General features: G+C 51.2%; 2 protein-coding genes across 2 annotated transcripts in view; both read left to right on the forward strand.

Annotated features, from left to right (window-relative positions):
* Positions 1 to 10,608, forward strand: part of MAPKBP1 (mitogen-activated protein kinase binding protein 1) — a 51,738-nt gene extending 41,130 nt beyond the window's left edge. Inside the window, exons 12-30 of the mRNA XM_080931380.1 lie at positions 203 to 294; positions 565 to 690; positions 998 to 1,068; positions 1,199 to 1,320; positions 1,716 to 1,791; positions 1,899 to 2,010; positions 2,329 to 2,392; positions 2,634 to 2,768; positions 2,950 to 3,086; positions 3,275 to 3,330; positions 4,511 to 4,747; positions 5,133 to 5,308; positions 5,492 to 5,637; positions 5,738 to 5,929; positions 6,101 to 6,185; positions 6,433 to 6,716; positions 6,940 to 7,536; positions 7,944 to 8,029; positions 8,493 to 10,608. Of these exons, the coding sequence (XP_080787506.1) occupies positions 203 to 294; positions 565 to 690; positions 998 to 1,068; positions 1,199 to 1,320; positions 1,716 to 1,791; positions 1,899 to 2,010; positions 2,329 to 2,392; positions 2,634 to 2,768; positions 2,950 to 3,086; positions 3,275 to 3,330; positions 4,511 to 4,747; positions 5,133 to 5,308; positions 5,492 to 5,637; positions 5,738 to 5,929; positions 6,101 to 6,185; positions 6,433 to 6,716; positions 6,940 to 7,536; positions 7,944 to 8,029; positions 8,493 to 8,720 (3,022 nt within the window). The 3' untranslated portion in view covers positions 8,721 to 10,608. The remainder of the gene's footprint in view (positions 1 to 202; positions 295 to 564; positions 691 to 997; positions 1,069 to 1,198; positions 1,321 to 1,715; positions 1,792 to 1,898; positions 2,011 to 2,328; positions 2,393 to 2,633; positions 2,769 to 2,949; positions 3,087 to 3,274; positions 3,331 to 4,510; positions 4,748 to 5,132; positions 5,309 to 5,491; positions 5,638 to 5,737; positions 5,930 to 6,100; positions 6,186 to 6,432; positions 6,717 to 6,939; positions 7,537 to 7,943; positions 8,030 to 8,492) is intronic.
* Positions 10,609 to 10,789: 181 nt separating this feature from the next.
* JMJD7 (jumonji domain containing 7) lies at positions 10,790 to 16,704 on the forward strand (the record flags this gene model as incomplete). The annotated part of the gene is made up of 8 exons (XM_080931112.1): positions 10,790 to 10,853; positions 14,492 to 14,645; positions 14,722 to 14,975; positions 15,275 to 15,331; positions 15,763 to 15,858; positions 16,033 to 16,109; positions 16,299 to 16,458; positions 16,571 to 16,704. The coding sequence occupies 8 exons, from the start codon at positions 10,790 to 10,792 to the stop codon at positions 16,657 to 16,659; spliced, it is 951 nt and encodes a 316-aa protein (XP_080787238.1). The 3' UTR covers positions 16,660 to 16,704.
* Between the last annotated feature and the right edge of the window lie 355 nt (positions 16,705 to 17,059).

Below are 17,059 nucleotides of genomic sequence, written 5' to 3' on the forward strand. Positions count from 1 at the left end.
GAATGTAAATGCCCTGGCTCTGAGAATGTGCTGTTGTTTTGCATGTTAGTTGAGAACTTGGAAAAGGGAATATAGAACACCTGTAGTGTAGTGTTTGAAGTTTTTCTTTAAGCTTAAAAATATGTGTTTCAAGGTAGGGAGAAGATGTAAGAAAATGAGGTCTTTCCTCTCACAGCCGAGCAATGGCTTCTCTTATTTGTAGGGTACATGAACTACAGTCCCTGAGTGAGATGCTGAAAGTAGAGGCTCACGACTCTGAGATCTTGTGCCTGGAGTACTCTAAGCCAGACACAGGTAAGGTCTAGCCCATGCCCCAGCTGGGTCTAGCTCTGGCATAGTCTCTCCTGTCCTGTTGATACCACCTTATACCTGCCTTGGCTTCTGATAGTCTTGGGTCCTGTATTCATTCCAATCATTTGGTCTTTGCAGGATTTTTAAGAGCTCTGTCGCTGTTCTGTGGTTCATGTAGTTTTAGGGGTATGAGGCTCCGTCCACTTGGGGCTCTTTACCGGGCATTGTTAAGGGCCAGCTTCATGTGAGCTGATAAGGTTTTTCCAACTCCAGGTTTGAAACTGCTAGCATCAGCAAGCCGGGACCGTCTGATTCACGTGCTGGATGCTGGACGGGAATATAGTCTACAGCAGACACTGGACGAGCATTCATCCTCCATCACTGCTGTCAAGTTTGCAGGTGGGGACAGGGCACTTGAAGCTATACATCCCTCTACTATATGTGTGTGAGAAGAGCCTGCTGGGAAGGACTGGGAGGTACCCAGGAGTCAGGAGACTAGGTAGGAAGACAGGTGCAATATAAACTTTTAGTCTAGGGGAAGCTGGGCCAGACTGAGGGCTGAGAAGGGGGAACATGGGTTTTGTGGGATGCACTGTTTTATTTGGTTGGTCCACCGTGTAGTGTAGCTCCATTGGGGAAAGTAAGGGAAGGCAGGAAACCAGCTGCCTTCACACCATGGAAGCAGCCTGGCCTTGGTCCCCCACAGCCAGTGATGGGCAAGTGCGGATGATAAGCTGTGGCGCAGACAAGAGCATTTACTTCCGAACTGCACAGAAGGTAAGGGTACTGGGTGTCCCCCAGCAGGGGTGGGAGCGGGGCTTCAGGTTACAGGAGGTGAAGAGAGAAGTGAGTCCTGTGAGCTGGTGATGCATTTGGACGTGGTCTGCCCATGTACTTCCTACTGCAGTCTGGAGAAGGAGTTCAGTTTACACGCACACACCACGTGGTGCGGAAGACAACCCTCTATGACATGGATGTGGAACCCAGCTGGAAGTACACGGCCATCGGCTGCCAAGACCGAAATATTCGGTGGGCATTTCCTTCTCAGACTTCTTTACAGATTCATTTTTACTTTGTTTATTGTGGGGAGAGGATATGTACTTGCCACAGTGAGCATGTGGGGGTCAGGACTACTTTCAGGAGTGGTTTTTCTCTTACCAGGACATGGGTCCTGGAGATTAGACTTAATCTGTCAGGCCTGGCAGCAAGTGCCTTTACCCTCCGAGCCATTTTGATGGCCTCCATTTGTCAGACTTTTGGACCAAATTCCTTCGTGCAACTTGGTCCTCAAATCTGTCTTTTTGTTCAGGCTTTTGAGCCTCTTTGAGGCCAAAAAGTACTCTAACTCACTCGGGAGAGTAGGCCTCAGTGTGAGAGCCAGCTCTCAGGACAATGATAGCACTGTGCTCTGCCTTCCTTCACAGGATCTTCAACATCAGCAGTGGGAAACAGAAAAAGCTGTTTAAAGGGTCACAGGGTGAGGATGGCACTCTCATTAAGGTAAGCACTTCAGTGGGACTAGCAGAGCACTGCCTGCTGGGTAGCTTGGGGGTGGAGCTAAGTGAGGAGGGGTGGTGACCCCCTACTCTTTGCTGCTATATCCCCAGGTGCAGACAGACCCCTCAGGGATCTACATTGCCACTAGCTGTTCCGATAAGAACCTCTCCATTTTTGACTTCTCCACAGGCGAGTGTGTGGCCACCATGTTTGGTCACTCAGGTGAGCGTAGCATCCACTTCCCTGTTTGGAACTGTACTTTCTTCCCTGGTCTGTTGTCACACCACAACTCTGCCCATCTACCCTGGGAAGACCCACTGACTGAAGCAAAGGTGGAAAGCCCTGTAGCAGAAGGGGACAGTGTGCTTGGTACCGTCCCCTTTCCCCATGCCCAGACTTTTAGAGCACACCATCCCTGTGTGAGGATAGAACCTGGCCCTCCCTCCCCTGCAGCCAATGCCCATCCCCACTGCAGGAGTAGGCAGGAATTTGGTTAGGCCTTCATAGCAGTTCATAGACCATATATTTTACTCTTTGCAGAGATTGTCACTGGCATGAAATTTAGTAACGATTGCAAACATCTCATCTCGGTGTCAGGGGACAGGTGAGCAGAAGCTAACTCCCCCGGGACCGATTCTTCGCTGTGCCACCCCGTCTCTCCTCTAACTTCCTCGAGGGTGTCTCTGGGAAGTAGGTCTCAAGAGGGATATTTCTTGGTGGGGCCTGACCTGGCAGTGGAGGGTGGCTTAGATAGCCTTGCCAATTCATGGGAAGTAGGGATAAGTGGTGTTGCTACCCCCAGAGTCCTCCCCTGTCCCTCACCCAGCACTGTGGCTCCACCCTAGCTGCATATTTGTCTGGCGTCTGAGCTCTGAGATGACCATCAGCATGAGGCAGCGCCTGGCTGAGTTGCGTCAGCGCCAGCGAGGGATCAAGCAGCAAGGACCAACCTCTCCCCAAAGGGCTTCTGGAGCCAAACAGTAAGTGGGCCAGAGATGGGCTCTGGCCACTGTTCTCCACACAGTGTGTGATCTCCCTGTGCCTCCTCATGTAGAACATGCTCCTGTGACCCCCAAGGTCTTTCTTCTCATGCACAAGCCCATTGTTGGCCTCTTGCCCAGTGAGTCTTCTTTTCTATGACCTTTCTTGTCTTGGACTTAGGCACAACACTCCAGTGGTACCCACTTCTGGACCAGCTCTTTCCTCAGACAGTGACAAGGAGGGAGAAGATGAGGGTACTGAAGAAGAAGAACTGCCAGCTCTGCCCATCCTTGGCAAGAGCACCAAGAAAGAACTAGGTTTGTGGCAGTTAGGTGTAAGGCAGACAGGCACTAGCTGGTGTGTGGCTACGTATACCCCATCTAGACCATAGGATAAGGAGGCTGGGCCATCAAAGTGATCACATAGGCATGGGGATGTTCTGGGCTCCTAGTCCCAGAGGTGGGGAGGTAGGAAATATGCCTTCTGACTGCCTATTTCTATCTAGCCTCAGGCTCTAGTCCAGCCTTGCTCCGAAGCCTGTCCCACTGGGAAATGAGTCGGGTAAGTTACCATCACTGAAATGTGCTTCCAAGATTATTAGATGTGAGAGAGTAGTAACAAAGCCCTTTGTGTCCTTGTGAGGCACAATACAGGACCTGCTCACATGCTCCATTTCTGCTTCTAAGGAAGGCCTTATCATTGAGGTCAAGCAGCTGGTTTAGTCAGGGATAAGGGAATATCAGTCTTTACTTCTTGTATCAGATGAGGTTGTCTCCACTAGAGGAGAGGTCCACCTCCTCATCTGCCAGGCACCTGGGAAAAATATTATTCAAGAGTAGCTTGGTTTTGTTTTGAGGGACAGTCTTACTATGTAGCTCTGGCTGACTTGGAACTCATGGAGATCCACAGGGCCTCCTGTGTACTTGCTCAGGGTACTGAGAAGAAAGGCCTGTGCCACCACACTGTGCCTAAACCAAACCAAACCACAGCAATAACAAACAAGCAGCATGTAGTGAGGAGCAATGGTGTGCAAGTCACATGGTTAGAACCACAGTCTAGGGAAAGCAAGGGTCCAGCAAGTAGAAATCTAGGGAACAATAGTTCGGAAGACCCCAGTGAGGAAGTTACTTCAGAACAGTCAGAGGGGAAAGGCTGCTGTTGCTGAAGCTATTTCAGAATGCTAGAGAAGGGGAGACATTTTCAGCAAGCCCCAAAGCAGCCCAACCCTCACATATCCCAAGTTAGGCTTTCAAGTCTAGCACTCTGTGTTGTTGGTAACAGCCTCGCAGAGTGATGATTATGTGCTCTATGGTCATATTGGGGTCTCAGTCCCTCATTGTTGGTTTGGCCCTAGTGATAAGATAGGACTCTGGATTCTGTTAGGTATCTTCAAAGAATAGAAATATTTAGAATCCTAGCTCTAGACTGTAAGACACCAGGTAAAGGCAGAAACTAAAGAGGTTTTTATTTTGAGATCTAGAATGTATGTACTTTAGAGCCAACCTCACCTGCAAGCCACTTTCAGACCCACATGGACTTGGGCTAGTCACAGAAATTCTCTGTGCTTCTGTTTCCCTCATGTGTAAGACCTGGGATCATAATGCTTCCTACTCAAAAATGTTTGTAAAGATAAAATGAGCTAGTACATAGAGGGTGGCATTCATGCAAAAAATATATACGTATGTTTGCTTGTTGATAGTATGATTCTAACTATTACTTCTTTTTTACCCATAACTACCAGGCACAAGAGAACATGGAGTTCCTGGGCCCAGCTCCTGTGGCTAACACGGGACCTAAAAGAAGAGGGCGCTGGGCTCAGCCAGGTGTGGAGCTGAGCGTTCGATCCATGTTGGACCTGCGACAGCTAGAGACCTTGGCCCCGAGTCCTCGAGGCCCCAGCCAGGACTCACTGGCTGTGTCCCCAGCTGATCCTGGGAAGCATGGTCCACAGGCCCCTGAACTGTCATGTGCTAGCCAGGTGAGCTAGCTTTCTCCCAGCTCTCTAGAGATCTCAGGAAGCCTCAGCTAGCAACTGAGGCCTGAGCATGGGTACATCTCTGCTTCCTTTCTCTCTGTGGCACATGGGTCATCTGAAATGAAGTTGCATTAGAGCTGGCTGGGCTGTATTGTGAGTGAGGTGGGCCAAAAGGTAAAGGGAGCTTTTGGGAGGACTCTTGGTGTTGAGTGGACAGGAGCTAGCAGTCTGAATGCCAACATAGCTCTTCCAGAAGCTTAATATTTCAGCTGGAACCTGGCCTGGCTTCCTGCCTCCTGTCTAGTCCTTGCCAACTTCTTCCTCCTCTCAACACCCTCTTCTCACACCAGCAATCCTCACGAGTACCCCTTTCTTCGTGTGTTTCCAGAATGAAAGGGTCCCTCGGCTTCAGGCCTCCCAACCCTGCTCCTGCCCCCACATTATCCAGTTGTTGTCACAAGAGGAAGGAGTTTTTGACCAAGATCTGGAGCCTGCACCCATTGAAGATGGTATTGTCTACCCGGAACCCAGTGACAGCCCTACCATGGATACCAGGCAAGGGTTGTGCCCTGGCCAAGACTCATGGGCTCTGCAGTCCTCTTTCTTCCTTTCCCTCTGACTTTTCTCACTTCGGCAATGTTTGGCCTCCAGGCCACCTCTTTCCTAGCTGTGTTCACAGGCAGGAGCTGAGTGGAGCTGCTGAGCCTGCTCACTGTTCTTCCTTCCCTTTGCTGGCCTTCCTGGCAGTGTGTTTCAGGTGCAGGCTTCAGCTGGAGGATCCCTAGGAAGAGTGTACCCAGGCAACAGGGGCTCAGAAAAGCACAGTCCTGATAGTGCATGCTCTGTGGATTACAGCAGCAGCCGGCTCTCCAGCCCTGAGCATCCTAATGAAGGTAAGGCTGCACCATGAGGAAGGGACAACGGGGTGAAGCAGGGGAGGCAGACCTGTGACTGACAGGTATGGTGTGATGCCTTCCCCTCCCCCACATCCAGACTCTGAGAGCACAGAGCCCCTAAGTGTGGATGGCATCTCCTCAGACCTGGAAGAGCCAGCCGAGGGTGATGAAGAAGAGGAAGAGGGAGGCACTGGCCTCTGTGGGCTACAGGAAGGCAGCCCTCATACTCCAGATCAGGAGCAGTTTCTGAAACAGCACTTTGAGACTCTGGCCAATGGGGCTGCTCCAGGTGTGGTCAGTGGGCCAGCCTTAAGTCACTGCATCTGCCCTTCTCCCCTCCATGCCTAGCTGAGAGGGAGGGTTCAGTAGGCAGTACCTTAGGTTTCTTTGTACGGGAGGCAAGACCTTGGGCAAGAACTAAACTTCAAGACTCAGTTCATGATTTCTCTGCCTCCTGCAGGAGGTCCAGCACGGGTTCTAGAGAGGACAGAGTCTCGGAGCATCTCATCACGATTCCTGCTGCAAGTGCAGACCTCCCCACTCAGGTACAGACTGTCCCCACATGGCTCTGCTGACCTGGTGCGTCTGGCACAGCATGTAGCTTTCTTCACGTCTCTCCAGAAGGGGACTTTGTATTCCTAGATTTAAAGCAGGTTCTCACCCAAACCCTGTCTTGCTCTGTGCTTGTCCTCTCCTGGTGCACCTCTTGTCTATGAGAACATCTGGCTGTCTTAGGGGGAGGAAAGCACTGAGCCTTCTCGGGGCCTTCTTCTGAACCCATTCTCCCTGTAGGGAACCATCCCTATCTTCCTCAGGCTTGGCCCTGATGTCCAGACCTGACCAGGTGTCACAGGTATCTGGTGAGCAGCTGAAAGGCAATGGTGCCACTCCCCCAGGAGCACCCCCAGAAATGGAACCCTCTCCTGGCAACTCCGGCCCCAAGCAGGTGGCTCCTGTGCTGTTGCCACGACGGCGTAACAACCTGGACAACAGCTGGATCTCCAAGAAAATGGCTGCAACCAAGCCTTTAGCTGGACTCCAGAAAGCCCAATCTGTGCATAGTTTGGTTCCACAGGGTGAGGAACTTGGTGGGCTCAACTACAGGCTGTGGGAAATGTGAGACATATGTGTGGGCATGCTGGAGGAAGGTGAGCCTAGTGTGGCCCTAGCATGTTACCGTGCTTGCTGCTGCATGCTCCTTAGTGGTTACGCACAGGGGAGAGTAGCAACTAGGAACTGAGCCCTAGCATTTGTATCTCTTTCTCACCACCTGACCTGCTGTCCCTGTCTCCAATGCAGATGAGGTGCCTTCATCACGTCCACTGCTCTTCCAGGAGGCAGAGATCCAGGGCAGCTTAGGATCCCTGCCACAAGCTGATGGCCGCCCATCTCAGCCCCACTCCTACCAGAACCCCACCACCAGTTCTGTGGCCAAGCTAGCTCGTAGCATTTCTGTTGGCGAGAATCCAGGCCTGGCAGCTGAACCTCAAGCTCCTACACCGATCCGAATCTCACCATTCAACAAAATAGCTCTGCCTAGCCGGGCTCACCTTGTCCTGGATATCCCCAAACCACTTCCCGACCGTCCTACTCTGACCACATTCTCACCTGTATCCAAGGGCCTGGCCCACAGTGAAACAGAACACTCAGGCCCCTTGGTGAACCTAGAAAAGGCTCATACTACAATTGAAAAGCACTTCTGTTTAGGGGAGGGTACTACTCCTAAATCTAGGACAGAATGCGAGGCTCATCCTGGCCCCAACCACCCCTGTGCCCAGCAACTGCCGGTCAGCAACCTCCTCCAAGGCCCTGAGAGCTTGCAGCCCCTGTCCCCTGAGAAGACTCATAACCCCTTGGAAAGCAGCAGGCCAGGGGCAGCCATGAACCAGGACTCAGGTGTGCATGGCTCTCCAGTCTCATCTTGGCCCATCCTTTCTGTCTTTGTTGGCCACTTTCTGGCTCCACCCCACTTCTGTGTGCCTAGCCCTTGGCGTTTTGTCCTGTCTGCTCCTGTCTTGGTCCATAAGTCACACCCCTGATGGTGAGACACTCTTGCCATCCTTCATGATCTCCCCGTGCCCCATTGAACCCTTTAGTGTGTTCTGGATACTAGGGCTGGCTCTGGGGCTAGAGGTAGGGCTGGCTTTTTCTTCTGACTGTTGTGTGGTGGTGGGGAAGGTGTTGGAAGAGGGTGGGGCAAGAGGCAGGGATTGTGGGCTGGTAGGGATCATAGTCCTGCTCTGAGAGCCCCAGGTTGGGATGCCTGAAAAAGCAGCTGGGCCTCACTGGTGTTTGTCCTTTAGAACTGGCCTTGAGCCTGCAACAATGTGAACAGCTTGTGGCGGAGCTCCAGGGGAATGTACGCCAGGCAGTGCAGCTCTATCGCTGGGTGAGTACTGGGCAACCACTGGAAGGCAGTGCTAGTTGCTTGATGACTGAATGTCTAGAACAGTAACAGCAAAGGCTCTTCTACACACTGAGTGGAGCACTCAAGAGTATTCTGAACATAATAAATGAGAGGGTCAGAAGACAGGCCAGGCCTCTCACCCAGAGAATTTGTTGGTTATTTCTAGGTTGTAGCTAGAATCAGGGTTGTAGCATATAACACTGTATCATTCAAGAAAATCTCAGTTCATGGCTGTTGTCTCTCTCTTTTTTTTTTTTTTTATATCCCAAAACGGTTTGGGCACTTTAGATATAAGGAACAATTTAACAGTTGACTCTGATCATCCTGATCTTGTGTGTAGAACTCCTAGGTGGTCCCTTCTGCTGGGCTAGGCACTAGTAGAGCCCCATTTTTTATATCTTATTGGTTACTGTTTTCCAACTCACTTTTAGTGTTCCTGTTGCAGGTGACCAGCTGTAAGACACCTTCAGCAGAGCAAAGTCACATCACCCGTCTCCTGAGAGACACCTTCTCTTCAGTGCGGCAGGAGCTAGAGGCTCTGGCTGGGGCTGTCCTGTCCAGCCCGGGCGGCAGCCCTGGGGCTGTGGGGGCTGAGCAAACTCAGGCCCTGTTGGAGCAGTACTCAGAGCTATTGCTAAGAGCTGTGGAGCGGCGTATGGAGCGCAGACTCTGAGTTCCTGAAGCCTATCCCCAGAGACATGCTCTCCATTCCAAACTGCAGCCCTGCTTCCACTCGAGAGAACCTGGGAGAATGTCTGGAGTGGAGAGCAGTGACCAGTGTTCTGAGGCAAAGCAGCTTTCCCAGCCGCCCTCACGGGGCCCCTGTATTTATTAATTTATTTCCCTGAATGTTGCCTCACTTCCTTGGGACTCCTGCCTCTAATGCCCATCCTGGGCCTCATAGCAGGGCAGGTCTTGAGCCTATGTCATCTTGGTGCTGTGAGGGGTAGGAGGGCAGCCTGCCTCACCTGGGGACATTGGGAAGGGCTGGCCTTCTCTTCTTAGAAGCCATTTGAAGTTATTCAGGGATACGCTCCCTGGGGTGGAGCATACACAGGGTACTTTGGGGTAGATGAAAGGTGACATGGTGTTTAGTGTCCTAATGCCAGCTGTAGACCTTTACCTCTACTCCCACACCAGCTGCACTCCCTGCCTGCCAGAGCAGGGGTAGCTTCCCCCCAACTCCTGGCAGTGAGAAAGACAACTGCCTGGCCTTCAGGGTATTTATTCCCAGCCATTAGAAGACTTGAGTTGGTATCAGGACCTGAGCCCCCACATTCCAGCCCCATTTTCCCTGCAAGAGAGCCCTTCTGTTCCCATCCCTCTTTTCCTTTGTGGAGCTAGTTGTGGGGTTTTGCTGCAGGACAGTAAAGCCCCTCTGCTGGGTAGACACAAAACCTGGCCTACTTTCCTCAGCCCCTTAGGTTTCCTTGTTCTCTAACCCTGGTCTCCAGTGACTGTTGATGCCCAGGGACCACTTTCTCCCTCTATCCTGGGCAATACGCAATCAGAAACCTGTATTGGGAGTACCCTCATGGTTTACAGGGCACTGGCCCACCTTCATAGAACCTTGGCCACACACACACACACACACACACACACACACACCCCATATTGCACAGTTGAGTGCTCGTTGTTAGAACACTTGCCTGGCTGGTATGTACCTAGCTTCCTCACAGTTTTGCCTCAGCTTCATTAGCCTGGATTAGTTGTAACTGATTAGTTCTGAGGAGTGGATACACTAAACTTAAATTCTGTCACAGCCAGGCTGACAGGAGATGGCCTATAGGGCACCTGGTTCATGGAGGAGGCTCTTTTTCATTGGTAGTGCTGGGTGCCCAGAGATACTGGACACTGGAGATTGTGGAGTGGAGGCTCTGGGCAAGAGACACACTGGAAAAGTGATAGCCTGACAGGTAGGTGGCAGAGGTAGGGATAGGATTAAGGTCATTGTTAGAGGGTGAAGAAAAGAGAGAGAGACTGTAGGTGGGAACAAGTTGTGAGGTGGTTGCAGAGTTGGAGAGTGAGTATGTCTTTGGGCCCTCCTTTCCTCTGTGTCAGGTAAGGCAGAGTGACATTTCACCAGGTTTAGATGGCAAAAACCTGTCGAAACCTAGAAGCTGCTTCCAAGCTCTGAAAGCAGAGGCTATAAAGAAACTAGGTTTTAATGGGTGCTTAGCTTTGTTGGTTCAGCATGAATTTTGAGTACAACCAAACCATGTATTCCCATTTTTCTACCACCCGCATAGCCAAACTCCTAGCCCAAAGAACTGTAGTAGCTGGAGGTGGGCCCGTTGGCAGTCTGAGGGTTAGAAGTTGGCCCCACTGCCCTGACCTCCACCAAGTTTTAGAGGTCTTTATGCCAGCCTGCCCTTCTAGAGGGAGCACCACTACCCTGCATGGGTGGGGTCTTGGGGCCGGTGGCACTTTGTCCCCTTCTGCATGTCTGAGGCCACTGGCAACTGCTGCCCACGTCCAGATTTGTCTCATCCCAGTTTTGAAAGCCCCTTATTTATAACTTTTATACTGTGGCGCCTGTCTCCTCCCCGCCTGTACGGGGTTGGGGCTGTTTTAACGTTTCGTTTGTACGGATGTATGAAATTGTCAATAAACACAATCATTTGTTAACTGGCTAGCAAACTGAAAAGAGCGCCGCTCGTTGCACCTCCTAGAGGGCGGATACGGGGGCGGGACTACGGTCTTGGAGCGGAAATAGGGGCGGGCCCTTTCCCCGCGGGCGTCATGGCGGAGGCGGCTCTAGAGGCCGTACGGAGGGCGTTGCGAGAGTTTCCGGCAGCGGCTCGCGGTGAGTGGACTTTCACAGGCAGCAGCGACCGCACAAGGAGAGCGCGGAGGGAGCCTGGGGCACCAGAAACTCAGATTATGAGTGCCGGACCCGAGGCCACACATTTTCGTGTGTACCCTTCTCTAACTGGTGGACGGGTCCTCAGTTCACGATCTTGCGCCTTGCTGCATTCGTGGGGTGCAGTTGTAGTTTTCAAGACCCAGCACAGCTCCTACAAACCAGCGGGGTGCTGAGTCCCTGTGCTCGCATTGCTGTACTTTCGGTCCGGAAGACTCACCTCAAATATCTCGGATGGTAGTGGGTTCTGAGGAGAGAAGCAGTCGACTTCCCTTGTTCATTCATACTTCAAGCTTTGAGGAGGCAGCGGCTCAGTTGATCTTGGCTGTTCCTTTACTATGTTACGTTTCTTCTTCCTCTGCTCCTCACTACCTCATCATTAAACAAGCTGGAGAGATGCCTCAGTGGGTGGGTAAAGTGCTTACACATATGATGACCTGAGTTCAGATCCCCAAGCACCAACGTAAAACACTGGTGTGGTGATGGTGGATGTCTGATGGTGTTCCAGAGGTGGAAGGTAAAGACAGGAGGACTCCAGGCTCCCAAGCTGGCCACCCTAGCAACTGCTGAGCTTCAGATTCAGTGACTTTGTCTAAAAGTGAAGAATGGTAAGATAACCTAATGTCACTGCCTCCACACATGCATTCACAGGCACACAGCACACATGCACACATGCTTGCACATACAGAGGGAGGGAGAGCAAGGGATCAAGCACAATTCTGTCAGTTTACCAGCTGTGTAACATAGAAGTGGTTAGAGCAGTGATTCAACCTGTGGGGTACAGACCACAGGGGGGTCCCATGTCAGATATCCTGAATATTAGATATTTATGTTATGATTTATAACTAGTAAAATTACAGTTATGAAGTAGCAACAAAATAATGTTATGGCTTAGGGTCACCGCAACATGAGGAATTGTATTAAAGGGTAGCCCATTAGGAAGGTTGGGAAGCACTCGGTCGCAGGGTCAGTGGAGCCCTCAGAGGGTGTGTGCCTGTGTACAGAAGTAGTGAGGATTGAGCCTGGAGCAGACTTTGTGTTCATATTTATTTTTGCTAGTTAAATTCTTAACAGAATTGCTGAGTCAAAGGAATAGTTTGGAGTTCATTTAGAAGCTTCAGGGGAGAAAAATACCCATCCTTTAAAGGAAGTAGTAAGCAAATAAAACTGGCTCAATTACAGAAAACCCAAAGGATAGAAAGGACAGTTTCAGGCTGGGTGATGGCGGGGCATGCCTTTAACCCCAGCACTCAGGAGGCAGAAGCAGGAGGATCTCTGATTTCCAGGCCATCCTGGTCTACAGAGGGTGTTCCAGGACAGCCAGGGCCACACAGAGAAATCCTGTCTCAGAAAACCAAACCAACCAAACAAAAGGCTATCTCTATACACTTTAAACTCCAGGGTAAAGTAACACAGCATGTAAGAGGCCCTGGGTTCAATCCCATAACAGTCAGATCCCAAAGAGCAACTGGGTTGTCCTGAGCCCCAGTTCCTGTCTAAGATTTCTGCTTTGTAGGGTTACTGTTCTTCCCTTCCATGCCTGCCTGGTGATTTTTTTTAAAAGATTTTTTTTTATGTATATGAGTACACTGTAGCTGTCTTCAGACACACCAGAAGAGGACATTGGCTTCTATTACAGATGGTTGTGAGCTACCATATTGTTGCTGGGAATTGAACTCAGGACCTCTGGAAGAGCAGTCAGTGCTCTTAACCACTGAGCCATCTCTCCAGCCCCCTGATGATTCAAGGTAGCAAACATAGGACTGGCTGTTTTCTTTGCAGTTTTCCTGGGCCTATCAATGACTTCCCATGTGGTTCCAACTTTCAATTTAAAGATACTCATTTTCTGACTGCAAGACAGGATGGGCAGCATGGAGACACAACTATGAGCCAATGTGACCTCAGGGAGAAAATGAACGCCATATACTTTTGTCAAGGGTTGCAGTAACTGCTGGTTGGGGCCAAAGCACTTCAGTCAGACATTAAGGTTGAAAACTAACAAAGCAAAGCACTGCTCTCGTAAAAGCCAAGACCAGCAGGACCAGCCCAGCCTGAGTAGAGGGCATGTGGTCAGGGTTAGGCATGAGACAGGAGCAAAGCAGACTGGGGGGGGGGGGGGGGCTGGGCTTAGTCATGGAGCAGCCTACATGCATGCCAAGGTGGATGGAATACTGCCAGGGGTAACAGTGAGTTATCACTGTCACAACCTTCACGAGGTATGCAATGACAAGGTGAAATTGCAGCTCAGATGATAGAGGGAGCAGGGTTCCACCAGAAACACCAGCTTGTTCACTGCACTCACCAGCCAGCCAGAATGTGGGACACTTTCATTGGACTTTGAGCAGATGTTTGCTGAGCACCTACTGGGTGCCACTGTGCTGTTGTAGGGATGCACCAGGAAACATGACAATCACTCAACCCACTGTGGTATTTCTAGTCTGCTGAGACAGACCAGTAAAGAAACAGATGGAAAAAAAAATATGTACAGGATCAGGTAACGATAAATCTATGGAGAAAAACTAGGCAAGAGGTAAGAATTGTTTCTAACAAGTAACAGTTTAAAAAGAATGGTCAAGAAAGGAAGCTTCATCAGTGTGACATTGGACCCAAAGCACCAGTGGGAAGGAAAGGGTGGTTTTGAGACACAAAGGATAAAATCAACAGGACTTAGAGACATCCAGGCCCGGGTATAGGGTAGGATTGGGATAGGGTAAAGCAACAGACACACATACACACACACACACACACACACACACACACACACACACAGTGACCTTGAAACTTGCTAGGTAACCAAGGATGGGTTTGAATAGGTGATGGGTTTACAGATGTGAGCCACCACATAAGTTTAAGGGTTACAGAGTCACTTAAGATCTCCAGAGATGGCATGGTGCTTAAGTGTTGGCCCTAGGTGGCTAAGCATGCTGTTGCTGTTCCGGGAGACCAGAGCTCACTTCAGCCCCTACCTGTCTTCTAGTGTTGTCACTGGACGGTTTTCTCCCCCAATAGATAAGCCGTAAACTTGGTGAGATGGTGGGCTTTCGGGGCCCATTTCAGATGCTCAGGGAATATCACCACTGGACGGTATCTTAGGATTTTATTTGAAGAGACACCATAATCACCACAACCCTTATAATGGAAAACATTTAATTGGGGCTGGCTTACAGTTTCAGAAGTTTAGTCTCTTACAGTCATGATGGGAACAGTGGCAGCCTGGAGATGGAGCTGAGAGTTCTACATCTGGATTCATAAGAAAAGACTGTGTCACACTGGCCAGACTTGAGCTTATAAAACATCAAAGCCTATCTCTAGTGAGGCCACACCTCCTAATGGTGCTACTTCCTATTGGCCAAGTATTCACACACTTGAGTCTGTTTGGCCATACCTATTCAAACCAACACAGTAGTGGGGGGGTTATCCCAGAGCCATACCCACCCTAGTTAGCCTGTGGCCACCAGCTCAATGGTGCAGGCCTCCTAGGCCAGCAGCAGCCTTGCTTAGGATCATGGAGGGTTTCTTGTTGCAGACAGTGTGATGGAAGTTGGGTACCACTGATTTCATGCCACTGTTTCTTTCTTAAGACCTCAATGTACCCCGTGTTGTGCCCTACCTGGATGAGCCTCCAAGTCCACTTTGCTTCTATCGGGATTGGGTGTGCCCCAATAGGCCCTGCATTATCCGAAATGCTCTGCAGCACTGGCCAGCCCTCCAGAAGTGGTCCCTCTCCTACTTAAGGTAAGGTGTTCCTTGGGAGGTCGGGTGGCCCGTGACCATTAGCAGCAGACTACAAACCAAGTGTCCATTTCTTCAGAGCCACAGTGGGCTCCACGGAGGTGAGTGTGGCTGTGACGCCAGATGGTTATGCGGATGCTGTGCGCGGGGACCGCTTTGTGATGCCTGCCGAACGCCGCCTGCCTATAAGCCATGTGCTAGATGTGTTGGAGGGTCAGGCCCAGCACCCAGGAGTCCTCTATGTGCAGAAACAGTGTTCCAACCTGCCTACTGAGCTGCCTCAGCTTCTGTCTGACATTGAGTCCCATGTGCCCTGGGCCTCTGAGTCACTGGGTGAGTGGAGGGGGTAAGAGGCGGGGCATGGGGGTGAATGGGGAAGAAAGGGTTCAGCTTGCTTGTTCATTCTCTGCCTTTTGTGTTGGTTCTGTGGGGGGCACGTGCCACCTACCTACCCACTCCAGGCAGAAACCCTGCAAGGGCTGCTGTCTCTGCCATTGGGGGTTGGGGGGTGACGTGCTCCCAATGTCACCTTCTCCCAGACTCTTTAGTACTCTTCACTCCCACCCATATTTCTGCATAGCTGCCTCATATGTGTGGTTCTCAGCCTAGTACTAACTCACCGTGTCTCACAGGAAAGATGCCCGATGCCGTGAACTTCTGGCTGGGTGACGCAGCTGCAGTGACATCCTGTAGGTGTGGAGACTCCTGAAGTGGGGAGGGCGCTGTGGGGGGCAGAAGGAAGAAAGGTGGGCCCCAGAATGAGGCCCCCAGATTTCTTTGGTATTGTGGGACTAGGACACCACAGAAAGTTCCTCCTGTTGGCGGGAGCATTGGAGACAGGGAATCCTGTTCCTTAAGTCTCTAGAAGCCTCTTCAAAAGTCAGGTAGATCGGAGAGCAGGGGTCAGGAGGTAAAGCCTGTTGGTGATCCAGATGAAGGGGAGCCCATGTCCAGTGTTTAGTGGCCAAGTTCTGTGATGCTTGTAAAACCTTGGAATCTCCCCAAGTCCACCGATCCTGTATGGGCGTCCCCTTTCTCTGTAGGCTCTGCTGGGGCGTGGGGCTGAGGACAGTGCAGCCTGCTTTCCTCCCCTAACTCCAGACCTTCCGTGTGTTGGCAGTGCACAAGGACCACTATGAGAATCTGTACTGTGTAGTCTCTGGCGAGAAACATTTCTTGTTGCATCCACCCAGCGACCGGCCCTTCATCCCTTACAGTAGGTGACACGAACTAAGAGAAGCTGGTAGCCACTGGTGAGGGAAGGGCAGCAGGAGGTCTCTGCCAAGGGCCCAGCTCTCTGGTCTCTGTATACAGGGAACACTGTGCTGGTTATGGTGGGGAGTACCTCACATTCTGTTGGCCACTTATCTCCCCCTGACCTTGTCTTCAGATCTCTACACACCAGCAACCTACCAGCTGACTGAAGAGGGCACTTTTAGGGTGGTGGACGAGGAAGCCATGGAGAAGGTGTCTGTCCTGTTCTTGGGCTCTGGGGAGTGGGTAGACCTCCAGGGAATGGGCACAAAGGGTCTGTGGAGGCGGCATCCCACTCTGAAAATTCCTAAGCTGTTATTCTTAAAGCTGAGAGGAGAGGGGACAAAGCTGGAGATCTTGGGGGCCTCAGGGCCTGCTCCCAGACAGCTGCTGTGTCTCTAGGTGCCCTGGATCCCGCTGGACCCCTTGGCTCCAGACCTGGCCCGGTACCCCAGTTACAGACAGGCGCAAGCCCTTCACTGCACAGTGCGGGCTGGCGAGATGCTCTACCTGCCAGCTCTGTGGTTCCACCATGTCCAGCAGTCCCATGGCTGTATTGCTGGTAAGGAGCACCTGGGGCATCCAGGGACTCGGCCCTGCCATAGACCAACAACGTATTGGTTTGGGGTGGCTCTGGCTTACAACTCACATCCAGGTCCTTCTCTTCTCCACAGTGAATTTCTGGTATGACATGGAGTATGACCTCAAGTATAGTTACTTTCAACTGATGGACTCCCTCACTAAGGCCACAGGCCTTGACTAATGAGACCTTCACAGAACATCGAGGGTTGAGGGGCGTATTTGATTCCAGAGGCAGCCTCGAGTTTGAATATGTCCTTGCTTGTGTTGAGAACAGGTGTTGAAGGAACTTGGAATATAGTTGGAGGACCAGGAAATGCCAGGCAAGTCTGGGTGATGTGCCCAGGAAGTTGCCACACAAGTGACAAGGAAGCGTGGATCAGGTACAGCAGTGCCTCTCACTCTGCTCTGACCTTGGATGAGTCACTGTGTGTTAGCATCAGTCTTTTGCCTGTAATGTGGAGATAATAATAGTTCTTGCTCTCAGAGCTGTGGGACTAAACATGGGCCAATGTAGAGGAAGTGGTCAATAAAAGGTGACACGGATTGGCTTGTTCTCATCTTCCCCATCACAGTTGCCCTCC

Source organism: Micromys minutus (assembly GCF_963924665.1).
Source record: "Micromys minutus genome assembly, chromosome: 17".
Taxonomy (NCBI): Eukaryota; Metazoa; Chordata; class Mammalia; order Rodentia; family Muridae; genus Micromys; species Micromys minutus.